Raw genomic sequence first — 19,631 nt, 5'->3', positions numbered from 1 at the left:
ATTAAGATGTATATAAAAAAGAGAGACACTTTTGAACAGAATAATCAAAATATTTTACTACCTTAGCAGTTGAATTCCATTCCAGTTATGCAAACTGCTTTGACTTGAACTCAAACCTTACTTTAACACTGTCAATGGAAAAGCATCCTCTAACGCTCCAGAGCGGGTCTTCAACCTTGGCAACTTTAAGACTTGTGGACTTCAACTCCCAGAATTCCTCAGCCAGCAACTCTGTTGCTGAGTGAACGGTTCTAAAATACGAAATCACATGGCTGTGCCAATATAAGATGGCAGATGCAGCAATTCCAGTTGCTGTTGTCAGGTGAAGCTTGTGCAGTTGTAGTATCCTGAAGTCACATAATCGCCTTGTGACCTCCTACTAGCTTCCCTATTAACTTTGAAGCTGGCTGCGAAGATTGCAAATAATGGTTACATGACCATGGCCATCACAACTGTGGGCTGGTTGCAAAGAATCTGAACTGTGATCATGTAACCATGTGTGAGGGACACAACTATGAAGAATGGTCATAAGTCCTTCCTTCAATGCTGTCGTAATTTTGAATGGTCTTTGAACAAATAGTCACCGAAAGAGGATTACCTGAGTACAGATTGGGTCAAAAATACCTGAATATTTCATACTGAATTATGATACTAAAGCAAACAACAGTAATATTTTAACCATAGCTTCTTTTATTTGTTTGTTTTATTCAATTTCTATAGTTGCCCAACTCATCCAAGTGACTCTAGGCAGCTTACAATTATGTTAAAGTTACATGAATAAATACCCCTTTTTCTAAAAGGCAACTGACTTTTCTTGATTTTTTTTCTTTTAAAAACATTTTGCTTCTCATCCAAGAAGCTTTTTTCAGTTCTCAGATGAGGAGTGAAACATTTTCAAAGAGAAAAAAAAACACCAAGAAAGTCCAGTTGCCTTTTAGAAAAGGCATCTTTGGGACAACCATGACCTGGATGATTGAGAAATTCCATACATGAATTAATAGCATTTTAAACAGATGTCCATCTATGAAATTATCCCTTTAATCCAGAATCGTGATCCTGAGTGTCTATCCATTGGTAATAGTGTGCCCATCATCATCATCATCATCATCATCATCATCATCATCATCATCATGTCAGATGGTAATATTGCCCCATAGTCTACAAGCAAAGACTACAAGCAAAATAACTCTCCCCAATTATAAACATATCTTTAAAGCCTCATCATTCAGTCCTGATCAAAATGAAATTTCATTAATAGCTATCAGTAACCCAATATATAACCCTAATGAAATAAATTTCTTGAATTCCTTCTGCTTTCTTTTCTTGGTCTTTAATCCTGTGAAATAATGTCCCTCAAGCTGATTTTTTAAATAATTTTCTCCCTCTCCCTCAGGAATAGGTCCATTAGTTTAACATGTCCCTTTTGTAAATCCAAGATAAGAAAATTTTTAAAGTCATTATTCTGATTTATTATTTGTTTTTACTCTTATTATTAAGGCGTCAACTGGTTTCAATTGTAAATCTATATCACATATGATTTTAAATCCGTTTTCAGATCCACAGCATCTTTTTCCATATAATTTTGTAATCTAGCATTATTTTAAAAATACACATTTACATTCAAATCATCCTCAGTCTGTTGCATCCAATAAAATATTCCATCTATCTCTTAACTTTCCAAAATCAACATTCTATTCTGCCTTTTGCTGTTTCCCCAAAGTTATTTTTTTTTAATCCTTACAGTTACAAACTTATTTCATTCAGAGTGGGAAATTCTTGAGTAATGAAACTTATCCTTTGGATGATTCTTAACATCTAGAACACCTTATTTACCTAAAAAGTAAATAAGCAGTCTCCAAAAGTACTTATGACAGGAACTAGGCAAACGTAGTGTCCAAATTAATGGTGCTGAACTATGGCTTAGGCAAAATGAACGCACTGGAGATCACTACTTTATGATGTCTTCATAAGAAGATTCTTTATGGAACAAACTTGTGGGTAATCCTTGTCCTCTGTTTAATCCGGAGACGACTTCCAAGGAACTAATCCATCCACTAGCCCCTATTTTGCCTGCAGTTGTTGGTGCTGTGAAAGGAGGGCTGTCTTCAATCCCCCACTGTTGTCCCAGGATATTGTGAAGGACAATATTTGTGAGAGTATCCATAACTATTGTTAAACATACCCACTCAAAAAGGTGGGGATCATGCACCACGATGTCAAAATATTAAAATCTTCCACAAATTCCATAAAGCTAAAGCTTTCAGCAATTACTGTATACTGAAAATTATGCTTTTTAGAGCATTTTGATGTAAATACAGATATTTCAGACACATAAAGAAAGACATAATATATGTTTACCTAAATTGTCATAGCCTGGCCCAAATTAAAACCTGATAAACCTCATCAGTCTAATAAAATTAAGTGGAGACCTGTTGATATTCTGTAGACCAGACATGTCAAACTCGCGATGTCACGTGACGTCGCGCAACGTATTGGAGCTTTTTCTCTATTGCCGGAAATGGGGTGGGCACGGTTTCCTGATGATGCATCCGGCCTGTGGGCTGGCAATTTGATACACCTGCTGTAGACAGTTGATATACTGTTCTTTAAACATTGCCCTGTGCAACCACTAAGGTTTTAGCTAGACAGTAAAAATTAAAATAAAGACAATCTATTCTTTATTTTAAAAATGCAGCTTTATGTCACTGGATTGCTTGAGAATGATGATCAACTCAGCAACTTCTGCTTTGTCATCACATCACATACCAGCAATCTCAGATTATGCAAGGGTTTTATTCCAGGAATGCTTGAATAAGGAGATGTTAATGCACATCAAATCACATGTTGTGCTTATACATAAACCCAGTGGACCTTCCACAACATCACGTTTGTCGAAGCCAGTCCTTAGAAAAACCTAGGAACAAGTTAACCTGTTAATGAACCAACATACATCTTTACTGGATTTGTTAACTTTTCTACAGTCCAAGACATAAGATGAGATGTAGAGCTGTATTTTAAATTATTAAATTTCAACTATTTTCCAGCCAAATTTGATTTTTCAGGAACTAGTCATTCGTGACTTTCAGTAAATTCAGAATGGGTATGGAGAAAGTAAATCTTCACTTTGATCTAATTTTTCATTAATCAATCTTGGAATCAATTACTTTGATGAAAAGTATTTTTACCTTGATTTACTTCACAAGGTTTATGAATTTTAACAATTGAAAACATCTGTCCTGGAAAGCTTTGAAGCATTAACAGCAACAGAAATCAGTGACACTGCACATTCATTTCCAGAGTCATTGAATAAAATTTGTACTGACCCACATCATTTTATATATTTCACAGCAGTATTGTTTCTATAAGTTACAACATGAGAGTTAAAAAAACCCTAAGTTATATTTTTTTATTCCCTTCTTAAGCCAATCATGAAGTACAAGAATGAATTTCAGCACATCTGAATTTCTTTAGTGAGAATGCCATGGATGTTTCTGAAAACTGTCATGAGGCCCATAGCAATAAAGTTCAGGCACACTCAGGCTGTAATCTTTTCCCAAGGAAATGGTTGGGATGCCAAGATGCCTTGTATTTCACAGCAGGATCTCATTCACTTCAACTCTATCCAAATCTTAAACCCCACCATCTACAATTCACTGTGCTATGCTAGAATCTGTAGAAGTATCCTGCATTTTTAATTAAATAAGGTGATTTTTATAACATATAACAAATTAGGAAGACATAATGGATAAATATAGGCAAACAAAGAATTCAAGGCACAACACATTAGTAGCAGTTGTGTAGTTGACATTTTAGGTCTGTTGCTTAGGCAAGTATTTCTGCCTAGATTATGATAGGACTAAAAATTAAACTAAGTGGAAACAAAAATGTTAATGTAATAGCTGTAACATTCCAACATTCACTGATTCTTCAGTTTATTGGATCATTTGGGAAGAAGGGTGCCATTAGTCCTAAATATTCGTAAAACATAATAAAAATCATGCTATTTATACAAATGCCATAAATTATGCTATTTGTATTACTACAAATGATTTGTTATAAAATATATTGTTCATGTCATGTGCATAATGACATCGTTCACAAATGATATACATGACCACAAATTTCATAAAATTGACATAAATTCAACTGCCTTGTCTGGGCTACTTCAGATGCAATAGACTTTTCCTTTATTTTGGAAGGATATCTTGATTGAAATTTCGTCTGTTGCAGCCAAAATTTGCTAAATGTGGGTTCATTAAATTGAAGCCAGTTCCATTTATTCAGAAAACTATATTGTTCACATTTCTATGCACATATGTAAGTAAATACATATATGCATGCATATATGTAAGTTCAAATATATAGCTGTACTAGTTTTAGCTAGTAAGAAGCAGTTTTCAAAACAGATAAAACATGTAATATGAAATTCCATTATTGTTTTTCCAATGTGTTGACACTGCAGTGCAACATCCTGCATGCCTCATCTTTCAAACTATGTGCAGATTCACACTGAAACAGAATTGGATGATTTAGTGTGTGGTGAAGTACATAGTCACAGATTGACATTCCCTTGCCTTTCTCCTTCAGAGGATATTTCTGTAAATGCTGACTAACATCTATTTCCAGATATTTTTATGCTGACTTTCTGCATTTTGCTTTTCAAACACTTGTGTACTGCTAATAGTATGGTAAAACTGTTATATCTAGTCCTTGGTTAACAACAGTAACTTGGGTCTGGAATTTCCACTGATAAGCAATGGAGATATAAACTGCAACATCATGTGACCGCATCACTTAGTTACAGCAATCCTGGGAGTCCCCATTGCTAACGTTAAGTGAAAATTGCAGGTTATTAAGCAAGTACCTCCTTGAAACATCCTGCCGACTTCTGCATATAATTTGGAATGAGAATGGTGACATGCAGTTTAGACAAGGCTGCACATGGCCTTGGGAAGAAGGTGTGGCACAGCCAGTAGCTGCCTGACAAAGGGCCTGCCATGCATGCCTCATCAGCAGCAGGAGGAATGAGATGGTGAAGATCAGCTGGGGGGGGGGGCAGGCGAATTGAGCCTTAGGGAGGTAGGGCCAGCAGAGGCAGCAGAGTGCCAAGGAGCCAAAAAGGCAGAAACGGAGGGGGAGAGAGGTGGATGGGGGGGGGAGATTTGTAACTTCCTACGGTCCTAAAGGCAAGTAGGCTGCCAAGCACCTGAATTATAGTCATGGTGACCTTGGGGTACTGCAACGACCAAACCTTGGGGAACCAGGAGCAGCTACCATTCATGTAGTTTTGCCCTAACTTTGAACCTACTGAATAAATGGTTGTTAAGCAAGGACTATCTGTAGTGGTTAAATTTTTAATGCTTAATGAATTACTTGGTACAGGGGGAAACATTAACACCTCAGCATAGTATGTAGTCCTGCCTGAGAAAAGAGAAGGAAGAAAGCTTTTTGACTGATTCAAAGGCCAAACAGAGCCATGAAAAAGCAATTAATGCTGCAAATTAGAAAGAGGTTAAAAAGCTGGTGAGCATTTTAAAATGTAGCAAATGGATATAAAGTCATAGTGGTAGTCTATATACAGGTAGGGGTGCAATGGCTCAGTGGTTAAAGACGCTGAACTTATCAACTGGAAAGCTGAGAGCCCGGTTACAAGATTGAGCTCCATGTGATGGGGTTCCCATTACTTGCCCCAGTTCCTGCCAACCTAACAGTTCAAAAGCATGGAAACACAAGTAGATAGTTGAAATATAACAGGGTTCTGTGCACCTCTGCATACAGTGATGTTGGCCACATGACCACAGAAGTGTGTCTGGACAATCCTGGCTCCTTCAGCTAAGAAACAGAGATGAGAACTGCCCCCTAGAGTCAGACACGACCGGAAAGGGGAAACCTTTATTTTTATATACAGGTATTGAATTACCACTTGTTCAGCCATTGTTTGAAATTATAATGGCACTGAAAGAGGTGAACGTATGATGGTTCCTCATAGTTGCAACTATTACATTGTAAGATCTGGTGGTCACACTACTATAATTTATGACCTTCACTCTTGGCTGCCAACAAAGTCAATGGGGAGGTCTCAAATGACAATCACATGACTGTGGGACATTATGACCATGCAGGATTCACCTAATGACAGCAACTGGGACTACCACACCTGCCATTACAAGTCAGCAGGGTAATGTCACATTGTGTTTAAAACTACTCTCTTAGCAACATAATGGTTGCTTCAAATTACCATCATTAAGTGAGAACTACCAATATTTCTCAATCTTTTTATATAATGAGTTTCATCCAATGAGGCCATTTGTTCTTTTAAAGAAGTCGGCAGCTAACAGGGCTCAAATACTTCTATTCAAAATTAGAAGTTGAGAAGAAATGAAAGATAACAAATTCTCTTTAGATATTTTTTTTTGTTAAACAGATTAAAAAGGTAAAGGTAAAGTTTCCCCCGCACATGTGTGCTAGTCGTTTCCAACTCTAGGGGCTGGTGCTCATCTCCGTTTCAAAGCCGAAGAGCCAGCGCTTGTCTGAGGACCTTTCCGTGGTCATGTGGCCGGCATGACTAGATGCCAAAGGCGCACGGAATGCTATTACCTTCCCACTGTAGTGGTCCCTATTTTTCTACTTGCATTTTTACGTGCTTTCAAACTGCTAGGTTGGCAGAAGCTGGGACGAGTAACAGGTGCTCACTCTGTTACGCGGCACTTAGGATTTGACCCGCCAAACTGCCGATCTTCTGATCGACAAGCTCAGCGTCCTAACCCACTTAGCCACCGCGTCCCTGTTAAACAGATTAATAACTAGTTAAACAATTGACTGATACCCTCCTAGAGAGCTTGTAAGAGAGCCAGTTTAGTGTACTGGTCAAGACACCAAGCTCAAAACTGGTAGACTATGAGTCCTAGTCTTACATGAGGCACAAAGCTAGCTGGGTGAACTTAGGCCAGTCACTCTCTCTTAGTCCAAGGAGAGAATGGCAAGCCACTTCTGAAAATGCTACCCAAAAAAATCCTGCAGAGACTAGTCCATGCAGTCTACAGTGACTCAAAGGCTTACAACAGAAATTATGCTTAAAACATTACATTGGATTGGCAATTGTTTTCCCTTGTGTACTCTGCTTGTCAAAGCAGCCCAGCAATCTTTTTAAAAATGCTGATTGCTAGCTGCAAATATTTCTAGGAAATGTTACCAGAATTAATAAGATATTCTGTCCAGTACTGTCATTTCAACACGATAATGATTTACAACAGTACAATAAACTACTAAATCAGAACTTGAGAAACTGTGCAATGGGAAAAAATATCCTTCACAGATTATGGTTTACATAATTGGCAGCATGTGAAAGACTACTATTACCTCGAATCTAATTACAATTTATCAAAATCACATGCAACTTAAACGCTTTTGGAATTTTTCTTCACTCTTTCAGACGGCAAGACTTTAAAAAAAAGACACTGAAGACATGCTGACACTCAGTTTCAATACAGTTGTGTCTCCTCCCCCCCATCTGACAGTTTAGCCAATAATTCATTTTGTTTTAGAAAGCAAAACCAGGTTATGGCAGATCAGGAGATTGCAAAAATTTCTGCTCCTCTTCCTTCAATGAAGTCTAAGATTCAGAGTCAAATCTCTAATGAATAGATTTAAGGGAACGGTTCTCAGAAAAATGCCAGTATCTGAATTTTTCCAAATTAACCCTGTCCTCTCTGAGAACCAAGAGTACCTGAAACTTAGATAACTCAGGGCTTTGGAAATAAAATTAGCTCAGTTTGAACAATGAAGAGTTGGGAGACAAGGGAATTTTTTTGCGGCATTTGTCATGAGCTATGTTGTTTCAGAAAGCAATTTGTAAACTGATGTTTTGTTTGATCCCTTTGTTGAAGCAATTCTATTACTTAAAAGATTGCACAGCCCAGTCCAGCTCTAGGCAGTGTATGGTGAACTAAGGGTTCATATTTTATCAAGGGAACTTGTCTTACGGACTCCCACTTTTGAAAGGAAAATATTTAGTCCATGCAGGAAATATACAAAAGCTTTTTACACTTCAGCCAAGCATGCAATGGAGGACTACTTAGGTACCCATTATTTGCAAGTTGACTTACTCACAGATCATATCATATTAATTTACTACTTTGCTATTTAAGAGACTTACGCCTAAAAATTATCCATGGATTGAAATTTGTCAGGCAAGTTCGGGGAGGGCTTTGTCTCACTCCATACTCTATATAAAATCTATAACCTTAAGATATGTTTTTCTTTTAATTTAGCAAGTTTGAAAAATATATTGAAAGCATTATTTCCTGAACATATATAAACAGCCACACGTATAACACTACTGTGTTACTGGCTTCAGAAAACTCTAGTGCTATTTGATGAAATAATAAAAAAACGATAAGTAGCTTATATTGTATTACAAATTACTTGGATATTACCATATTCAATTCTGCTGGCCTGTATTTTGCTTTAATTTTGTTAATCTTTTTGTGCTAAAACTGTTACTTTTACATATATATTTAATCACTTGAAAAATGGCAAATTAGGTAGCTTTTAATTTAGAAAATGTTCAGAGAAAAGTTAGGGACATTTTTTACTTTTCAAAATAAATTACATAGGCTTTATATATCGCTCATAATAATTACGCTGAAATTTTGTATTTTTTAACTTAGCTCATCCTACCCTGAGTTTATTTTTTTCTTGTCCTCACTTTTATCTTCCTTGCCTTCCGTTTGCTGCTTTTGAAGACTCAGTCTATACTAATTATTCTTTTTATAGTTCATCTTACTTGTTCCATTTTCCCATGCTTAGCTTAATTATTCTGATTCTGTCTTTCTAGAGATGAATAAATCCCACCAGTTCCACTATGTTGTTATTCTACTCTTCTGTTATGTCTTCAGGTTCTGCTCCAGTTGCCCTCCAGCACACACAAAAAAGGAACATCTCCATTGTTGGAGGGGGGGGGTTAATTTAAAAAAAACAACAACCAATGAAACACAGAAAGAAACAAATAGAAATAGACCTACATCCCCCCAAAGAATAAAGACCTGAAATAAATAAATGTTTATGTTGTTTTCTTCTGGCAATGATCCAGATATAACAAAAATATATGATCTTCTTCCATTGAGGAATGTTTTTCTTGTCTTGTTGTAAAAGACGCCTTTTCACCTTTTTTTTTTAATAGTGAATTTTAAAGGGATGCTGCAATGTAACATACATTTCACTTAAGCGGAAAATGAATCATTTTAGCTACAAGCTGTGTACAAAATATTTTCTGGGTTTGATTTAAATAAGATTCAAAATAGTAAGGTACAGGGAGGGGACCACAATAGAATATGGAAATAAAGTTACTTTTCAGGAACATTTTTTATTATTATTTACACACATTTCTTTTAGATTTAAGCCATATTCATTTTTCTTTATGGATAAGTAGAATTCATGGGTCAGACAGATATATTATGCTAATTCCTTTCAGAGTAAGCAACATTACACGCACGCACAAAAACCACATGCCACATTCTTTTCTTAAATTGTATTAACCCTTTTCCAATCTTTAGTGAACATTCTGCTAAGATACCCAAATGCACCACCTTCCACTAGTTTTTCTACATTCATAGAATAGAATAGAATAGAATAGAATAGAATAGAATAGAATAGAATAGAATAGAATAGAATAGAATAGAATAGAATAGTATAGAATAGAATAGAATAGAATAGAATAGAATAGAATCTGGAAGAAACCTTGGAGGTCTTCTAGTCCAGCCTCCTGCCCAAGCAGGAGAACCTATACCATTTCAGACAAGTGACTGTCTAGTCCAGGGGTGTCAAACTCAATTTCATTGAGGGCCGCATCAGCATTGCAGATGCCCTCAGGGGGCCAGGTGGGTATGGCCTGGGTGGGCGTGGCCTACTGGGTGGGCGTGGCTAGAGTGCATATGGCCTGCTGGGTGGGTGTGGCCAGCTCTACATCGTTCGCATCAAGGGTGCCTATGGGGGCCTGGGCAGGAGTGGGACAGATCTGAGGGTCTATGGAGAAGAACCAAGGCAGTGGGGACCGTTCCCTCACTGTTTCCAGGATGGCTTCATGGGCCGCATTAAACCACTTCATGGGCCGGATCTGGCCCCCGGGCCTTGTGTTTGACATGTCTGGTCTAGTCTTAAAAATCTCCAGTGATGGAGCGCCCATGATTTCTGGGGGCAAGCTGTTGCACTGGTTAATTGTTCTCACTGTTAGGAAGTTTCTCCTTAATTCCAGGTTGCTTCTCTCTTTGGTCAGTTTCCAACCATTGTTTCTTGCCCTGCCCTCTGATGCTTTGAAGAATACTATGACGCCCTCTTCTTTGTGGCATTCCCTCAAATACTGGAATACCGCTATCATGTCACCCGTTTCTTCTTTTTTTTAGACTAGCCAAACCCAAGTCCTGAAGCCGTTCTTCATGTTTTAGTCTCCAGGCCTTTGACCATTTTAGTTGCTCTTCTCTGAACTTTTTCCAAAGTCTCAACATCTTTTTTTGTAGTATGGTGACCAAAATTGGTTGCAGTATTCCAGGTGAGGTCTTATAAAGCGGTACTAATACTTAGTGTGATCTTGATTCTATACCTCTGTTTATACAAACCAGGATTGTATTAGCTTTTTTGGCTGCTGCTGCACACTGATGGCTCATAGTCAAGAAGATACCAATAGGAGAAGGTAGTAGAAAAGATGAGAAGGATAATAGTAATACAGCTGTACTACATGGCTAAATATCCTTAGATATAAGACAGTACTATGGAAATGAGGTGTTCAGCAGAGTAATGGCACGAGGGGGAAAACCTGTCTTTGTGTCTAGTTGTTTTGGCATGCAATGCCCTACAGTAGCATCCTGAGCGAAGGAGATAAAACAGTGTTATGTCCAGAATATGAAGGGTCCGTAGATATTTTCTCAGCCCTCTTTCGGACCCATTCATATATATAATTTAAAAACGATCAACTCCATTTTCCCTCTCAAATGCAGCAACCATGATCTCACTTTTCAGAACCGTATTTCACTTATTGCACCATTTTAAAAGAAAGTTCTTTCAAATCACTTGGGATAAATTCCTGACGTTTTTTGACAACATGTTTGGAAGTGATTTGCCACTGCCATCTCCCTTACATGATTTCTATTTCCTAAGAGGGCTATTTTGCATCTCTCTTAGCTTTTGTTCTGTTATTTTCAGCCCTATCTCCAACCTATCAGGATCATTTTCCTATTTTCTATGGGATTAACCACACTGACTAATTTTGTGTCTTCTGAAAATCTGATAAGCATTTCCTCGATTTCTTCTCTGAATTTGCTAATAAAAGCATTAAAAAGTAATACAGGACGCAGGACTGAACTTTGTGACACTCCACTTGATAGCTCTCCCCAGTTTACAAGACATGGTTAATGAGCACTTAAGGGCAGTGCCCGTGAAGCACTTCTCTTCGAATTATTAGAGCAGCCATGGATGCAGAGACCGTGGGGGAGCTGGACTGAAGCAGTTGCACAAGCCTGGAGGGGAACAAAGCTACAATTTTAATGATGTGAAGAAAAACCTTTGTGTACACTTGCATGTGTTATGAAGCATTTCACTTGGCATCTTCCTTGAAGGATTTACAAAGCCTAACTACTTTTCCCTTGCTGCTTTGATTGTATTTTGTTTCTATGAAAACCTATTGTTAGATATGGTCTTGTTATAACTTCATTAGAAACGGAACACAGAACCATTATGAGTGCAACTGTTAAGACAATAGCTAATTCCAGATGCTTTCTACTTTTTAAAGCAAATCAAACTTTTATTATGGTCAACAAAATAGCATAGTATTTTTAAAAAGTTTTACAATGTTTACTATTTTTCCCACTTACAGAAACAAGGAAAAACTATGCTCCTAGAGACTCTGTCCTTCACATTTTCACATTTTATCTGTATTTTTCAATAATTCATTTTGTTTATCTGTTTACTTTACGGAGGACCGTCCTCTAAAATAACCTGAAACATGGATACTTCTTTCTTTAACATGCAGCCATCAGCCTTCAATTGGAAGTCTCCCATTCTGTTTAATATTAGGTGAAGAACAAAAGGGAATCTTTCTTCTTTACTTAAACTGAAGCAAGTTAATAAAGATAATACTAGATTGCAGTTTACAATTAAATGATGGTAAAAAAAGAATAACTTGAGTCACAGGCCTTCAAGGAGATAACTAGATAAAAACATTTTCCCAGTATTAAGCAAACTGTTTAGACAAAAAAAGTAAAAAAATAAAAGCAAATGGAAAAGAATAATCAAATAAACATAAATTTGGTACCACACAATACAACATTGCTCTGTACCTCCTAAATATAAACACAGAAGTAAACCAGCATTTCTATAGTCAGTTCTCATATATGTGGACATTTTCTTTTTCTGGGCTGATAAAATTGCCACAATTAGAATATGAAGATTTCAGCAATAAAATACAGGGGGGAAAATGCTGTTAACTCAGAAAAATTAATATGAAAATGAAAATAATTTCTTAACATATCTTAGATGATATTCTAGTTAAATTTAAAGTAAACTATGTAAGCCTTAAATCTATGTATTCATGTTCTAAAAGCCTGAGAATTAATTAAGTTATGTGGATCTGAAACAGGAACATTTTAATTATAACCCATAGAAATTTAATATAAAAAATACAAAGCAATATAATTAATCATTGATACATTAAGTACAAAAAAATTGAAAACTAGTGTGATCACAAATAAATGGATAAATGAGTGAGCCTTGTTTGGGAAAGTGCCACAAGATATCCCTTGTGTAAAAATAAAGAATTTGTGGGAAGAAATTTTGAGAAACAGAAGAGATAACTTTTGACATTTTTCAAGTATTTAACAATTTTGCCCTTTATATTACTATTCATTATATCAGTCAGAGGTTTTGAGACTAGATAGTCTAAAGATAATACTGGATTGCATTTTACAATTATATGATGGGAAAAAATGGTAAATCTATACCGTTGCCAGTTTTATTTGGCTTGCATTTTAGTTTAAAATGTATTTTTGCATTAAAGTCATCTGTAGTTCACAAATATACTAAATCTAAGTTAGTTCTACATATTTACAGGTTACTGGTTTATTATGTATTATTAAATTCTTTCATGTGAATCCTGTTATGGCACATTAATTTTTATAGTTCAAACATTCTTTTTTTTTAACAAAGATTGATTTTGAGGGAGCTGTGAATCATATTTTATTAGACAGAGACATACTCAATTCCCATGTTCATTATTTTTTTACTGTACTGGTATAAATAAAGGTAAATGATAGCTCATAAATGTATTGACTGCATTTTAACATTTTATCATTAGGTGACTCATAACCTGTATTGAACACTATTATTTTGCTATTGCTTTAATTATGGAATAATAATACTGGATATTGGGGGGGAAAAGTAATTCGTTGCTCATTCAATAAGACATCACTGGATGTTTCCAGGCAGATATCTACTATCTATCAACTATAGCTATCAACTGCTATCAACCACAATGTTTGTGCAGTTCTTTCATATTTTGCTCCTTAAAGAATATGTTCTCAGAAAAAAATACAGAAGGTATGAAAAAGAAATAATGGTCACAAATAGAAAACTAATTGTCTGGAAAGTCTCATATAGTAGCAGCCTCACTTTCATTTTTGCTGTACCTGTCCAAGTGAAACCAAAGGCTTCACTTTAGTTCAAAGTGGTCATATGTCCAAAGAGATAATAGGCATTAAACTATGCCATAATTTGCTTGATGAACACAAACATTTTAGAATCTGAAGACATAATCTTTGTTTGCAGCATCTAAAATTCAACTCAAATAATTTACTTCTCTGCTAACTGTGCTTTTAAGCATTTTCAAATACAGAAGTTTTAAAGATCCTATTGTGATTATCATAAAGCTGCCTATTAAATTTCTTTATTTATAAATGTATTTTCAAATGCAATTTGTATCCAATAATTATTCCCAATTTAAATCATAAACAATTGTGAAAGAAGACAATGATTTTGAGTCTCAGAAAACTGCACAGCCATAAAGTACATTGGAAAAACTAACTGAAGTCAGAAACCTCTCTTGTAGGACGAAGCATCCCTCACATGTCACAAAAACAAATTATTAAAATGATTCATTTCAGCTAAATGTTCTTACTTAGTGCCATGATACTTAAGAGTTTAAGCTCTCCCATAAAATGTTTTCTTCGCTTGGGTAAACAAAAGTGTTCAAATCCTAAAGCAATCAAAACAATTATCCGAACAGTTATTTTACAAATGGTGATGAGATAGGATGTTTCTTCAATCACTAATTATGAATAACTTAACAATCATCATTCTAAAAAGGAGAAGAGAACAATGATCTCCATTCCCAGAGTACAGTAGGTTCCCAAACCATCCCAGTGATTTTCCAGGAACTAACGATTCCTGTACTGGCCAACCAATGAAGGTTGCAATCAACCCATTTTGTTGGAAAAATTCCTTGACATATAAGAACAGATGCTTAATCAACAGAAATTTGCCTTTATAGGTGTATGAACAATGCAATACTGAAATAGCATTAAGTCTGGGCCTTTGCCACTCCAGTATCTTCACTGCTTTCATGCTTCCAAAGGCCTGACAGTATTCATGAAATAATTCAGGACTTCTTTCTTTAAAATAGAATCCAGCAGGTTGGCTGTGGCCTTAAAAGAAAGAAAAGGCTATTGCTGTCATCAAGTAAAGGTTGACTAAGGATGTAGCTGAATGCCCAGAGAAAAAGATGCAGTTGAGTGAAAGAAAGATGGTAGAGGAAAGATGGTAACAACAAACACTCTTGTATGAGGTGCTTAACTGCAACCAAAACATGAAATGTGACAATTGCATTTCTTAATGAAAATTTTGAGCGTAAAGCAAATGCCTCCTCTCCTTCTCTTCAGATAGAAGGAACAGTTTCATAATAAATAGTCCAAAAACCACCCAAATGCAAATGAACAAAACAGCAGAAGAAAAAGAAAAATGAACTTCAAGTAAAAACTTATATTTTACATATAATTTATAGTTTAGCTATAGCAAAATACATAAGGCAAGCTAGAAGAACCTCAAAGAAACCAAAATAAGGCTAAATGCATGTACCTGCAAAGTACAGTTCATCATTCGTATTATGTAATCAAATTGTTGATGATCCAGAATTGCACGATTTTGTTGAACGTGGAGGCTTAGTTCCTGTGTCAAACACTGTCGAGCTGCTTTTCCTTTGAGGGCTCTCAGTGCAGCAGGCAAGGTCTAAAAACAAGATTGCTAACAAAAGTAAGACACTAAAAGAATCCTAGCCTTAAATTATGCTTTTCTGCTAATATTCTATAGTATTACTACTAAATAAGGTCCATCAACAATCTTGCTATGAATTGTCCATATTAAATTAGTGATTGAATTCTGATTTTTGTGTCTGGATAGTTTATTTCATAATCAAACATGATTTTAAATAATAAAGCAGACAGTGTAGAATTAATCAAGCAATTATCAAGCAAGGTCTTAGTTATGCCCTAAGCACAAAGAATATACTGGATTCACAATCTAAATTTTAAGAAAAGATTGAAAACCATAAGTTTATTCCATATATTTGAGGATTGTTATGAAAGGTCAAACATGTTGTCAAACATGAGCCTTGGTGGAGCAGTGGGCTAATGCCTCCTTAAGTAACACCAGCTGCCTGCAATTAGTGCAGGTTCGCATCCCACCAGGCTCAAGGTTGACTCAGCCTTCCATCCTTCCGAGGTAGGTAAAATGAGGACCCAGATTGTTGGGGGCAATTAAGCTGACTTTGTAATAATGCCGCTTGGGGTGTGTGTGAAAGCCCTAATAAGCAGGCATATACATAGAATGAAGGCTACTGCTAAGTTTGTAAAGCCGCCCTGAGTCTTTGGAGAAGGGCGGGATATAAATGGAATTAAAATAAATAAATAAATAAATAAATAAATAAATAAATAAATAAATAAATAAATAAATGTTGTACAATTAGCAATAACATCAGCAAAATAAAAACAACAACCAAAAAAAAAGCCGTCTAAGAGGCAAATTAGTCTGGTCCTCAACTGCTCTTCAAGCAGAAAAGGAAGCATTCAAGTTTGGACAAGGAGCTTGCATTTCGTTTAAGAGAAAAATACAAAACAGGGAACATATATCTCATTATTAAATAATTAATAACTAAATAAAACTGTTCAGTAGAAGGGGTAGAAAAAAATGAAGGCGAGACAGCAATGCCAAATAATTTTACTTATTTCTTCACAGACAGTACATTTCTTTTATCTCAAATACTTGCAATACGAACTGAAAAGGGTAAGATATATGTAAAAGTAGAGTTAAGTTTGAAAAGACTAGAAAGAGCTCATCTCTTAACATGTATGGAATGTCTTAACTACTTGGAATAGCCCCTCAAACAATTTAACAAATCCTATTACCTTTTCAGTCTCCAAAAGTTTATTTTCAAATATAAAAGAGATGCAGTTTCTAACAACTTCCAGTCTTTGCGCACTGTTGAAAACTGTGCTTGACTTTTCTACTATGGAAACTAAAAAAATAAAATAAAAACATATGTGAGTCCATTTATTTTAAAATTACCATCACTAAAAGGTTATTATAATAGAAACATTCCTGGGATGATTTCTGCATACCAAGGTTTTAATTTGTACACGTGTTCTGCACACAAGAACAGATTCAAATATGTTTCCAGTACTAATTCTTAATATATAATCATATGTGGACTTACATATTATTATATTAGCAGGATTTGAGACATTGTCTTTTATAAAGAAAAACTGTAAATTGGTGAGAAATATTATTTCAGAGTCTAAAACATACCCATTTGGCATTTCACTCTAAAATTTCTCTACAAATTCCATATCAATTTTGGTAGTATAAAAATTTCCGTTGGTGCATTACTTTCCAAACAAAAGAAGAGGACTATAATACTGGTAGTCCTTGACTTAAAAGGTAAAGGTAAAGGTTCTCCCGCACATGTGTGCTAGTTGTTTCCAACTCTAGGGGCTGGTGCTCATCTCCATTTCAAAGCCGAAGAGCCAGCGCTTGTCCGAGGACGTCTCCGTGGTAATGTGGCCGGCATGACTAGACGCCAAAGGCGCACGGAACGCTGTTACCTTCCCACCGTAGTGATCCCTATTTTTCTACTTGCATTTTTACGTGCTTTTGAACTGCTAGGTTGGCAGGAGCTGGGACGAGTAACAGGCACTCACTCTGTTACGCGGCACTCAGGATTCAACCCGCCAAACTGTCGACCATCTGATCGACAAGCTCAGTGTCCTAACCCACTGAGCCACTGCAACCATTTATTTAGTGATTGTTCAAAGTTACAATGGCACTAAAAAAAAAATAACAGGATCATTTTTTACACTTACGACTATTGCTGCATCCACAAGTAATCAAAATTTGAACGCTTGGCAAATGACTCATATTTATGATGTTTGCAGTGTCCCGGGGTCATGTGATCACCTTTTGCAACCTTCTGACAAGAAAGTCAGATTCACTTAGCAACCGTGTTACTAACTTAATAACTACAGTGATTCACTTAACAACTGTGGCAAGGTTGTAAAATGAATCAAAACTCCCTTAACAAATGTCTCACTGAACAACAGAAATTACAGGTTCAATGTGGTCATAGGTCAAGGACTATGTGCACAGGATACCTCTAATTTCAAAAAACAATATTAAAAGAGATAAGGACAAATTAATGTATGCAAAATATCATCAGCACTAATAAAAAAGAGTTTCTATGTGGGAACGTCATATTAGAGTTGCCTGCTTCTTAATATTTGAAGGTTCTACATAGAGCATTTCACAACTTGGAATGGTACGATTTTGTTGGCAAAAATTCAGGAAGTTCATCACAATTGTTATTTTGTGACTCATCCCAATATGTAAGGAAGAGCTCAAATATATTATGTATTATGTATCAACACATGAAATCCTAAACTTAGGGTCTGATATGTTAATATATATCAAACAGCTTTTAAGGTCCTATTTACAGTAAATGGGAAATTGAAATAGAAATACTTTGTAGCATTTTATAAAAATCAAATACACAGTTAGTAGGGACTCTACACATCTATATTTATATCTGAAGAACCATTTCACCCAGTCTCATTTTCTCATTCTGATGGGACTAGCCCACACCACTCATTCCAGCAAAAAGGGCGTACTTTGGCTGTCATCAGCTAAAGAATTTTGATTGGTGGGGTCCAGGAGAACAAACAGCCTTTTTCTGATGTGGTTCCTGTCCTCTGGAATATTCTCTAGTTGGAGGTGAGGTCTGCCCCTACTCCCAGCCTTCCAGGAGAGCCTAAAAACTTGGCTCTGTTTCTTGGCCTGGAGCCGGAACAGGAGCCTGCTATGTTGGGAGTAACTGATTGGGTAGAGATGATCCTATCCTCTTGGTTTTTCTATTCAATTTTTCTAATTTTAACTGTTCTCTAATGTTTTCTACTTTTTATTACACTGTAAGCCATGCAGAGTCACTGTATCAGTGAGATGGGTGGCACAGAAATTTAATCAATACATATAGATATACATGAGGAAGGGGGGGGGAAATCTATGAAAAACATGAGGTGCCAGAATTAAAAGACTACCAATGAAATTTAGAAGCAAGATTGTTTAATTTTGCTGATGAGATTTCTCTGGGATCGTTTTTTTGCATTGCTTTTTGTTCCAAATGAATAGAAAAGTAAAAATCTAGTTTCTGGAAAAGTTTTAAACCTTTGCTTGCAGTTTTGGAGTTCTCCAGTAAGAATGGAGGGTTATAGAAGACAGAGAGATGTCTGTGCAAAGCCTACCAATTTGAAAACTTCTTGTTTCTCCTCAAGACCACACTGATCTGGTTATTCCAGGTGGTCCAGTGCATTTTTAGAAATTACTCTTGTGAATTGAATGCTTCTGAAACAAGTAGGATTTGCACATATTTGTAAACCATTCCAATCCAAGCCCCCCAATAATGTCTCAATGATTTCTCCTCGTGGAGATTGGGATCATTTTTAGGATGTTTAAGGTTGAGAATTGGTGGCACTGATTCCAGGTGCCTATCATTGTTATCCTCAAACTCCATTAAAAACAAACGAACAACAAACACTGGCGCCACCCTTTTGATCTTCTCAGAATGTTGCCATGGTCTTGTATGGCCTTTGAAAAGTCAGTGGGGTTAATTGTAGGTTTCAAAACAGCACTCAATTTGACTTAACTGAATAAAACATAAAGATAACACTCATACCAACAGGTGGGCCAGCAGGAACAACACATTTCCTTTCAATGCGAGAAGCAGATGGTGCACTTTGGTTTTTAATCAAATTTTCCTGAATTAAATCCTGAACCTGATTTTCATTAATCCTGGGGAAAGGAAGTACATGAACTCGTAGATGAGATCCTTCTGTAGGTCGTGGAACCTTTTGGAATGTCATATGAGGATTTGGATTCTCCTGCAGACATTAAAAAAGGGAATATTTGTATTCAGGGATGTAACATATTTATTTATTTAAACAATTTGCTTGCCAAAAGATGTATTATTAAAGTGCCATTAAGGGTTCTTTATTAATAATTAATACATTAAAGGGCAATAGGACATTCATCTTGATGTTTGAAATAAA

The 19,631-nt window shown here is 36.1% G+C and overlaps 1 protein-coding gene across 2 annotated transcripts in view; it reads right to left on the bottom strand.

Annotated features, from left to right (window-relative positions):
- The window catches only part of SBF2 (SET binding factor 2), a 248,125-nt gene that overhangs the window by 84,004 nt on the left and 144,490 nt on the right, over positions 1–19,631 (bottom strand). For both annotated transcript variants that reach the window (XM_081335708.1, XM_081335707.1), the window contains exons 14-16: positions 19,259–19,463; positions 16,443–16,552; positions 15,118–15,267 (exon numbers count right to left, since the gene is read on the bottom strand). In XM_081335708.1, coding sequence (XP_081191834.1) covers positions 15,118–15,267; positions 16,443–16,552; positions 19,259–19,463 — 465 coding nt within the window. The remainder of the gene's footprint in view (positions 1–15,117; positions 15,268–16,442; positions 16,553–19,258; positions 19,464–19,631) is intronic.

Source organism: Vipera berus, assembly GCF_964194415.1.
Source record: "Vipera berus genome assembly, chromosome: 1".
Taxonomy (NCBI): domain Eukaryota; kingdom Metazoa; phylum Chordata; class Lepidosauria; order Squamata; family Viperidae; genus Vipera; species Vipera berus.
The sequence above is the reverse complement of the archived record's forward strand: the minus strand, read 5'-3'. Positions and strand labels throughout refer to the sequence as shown.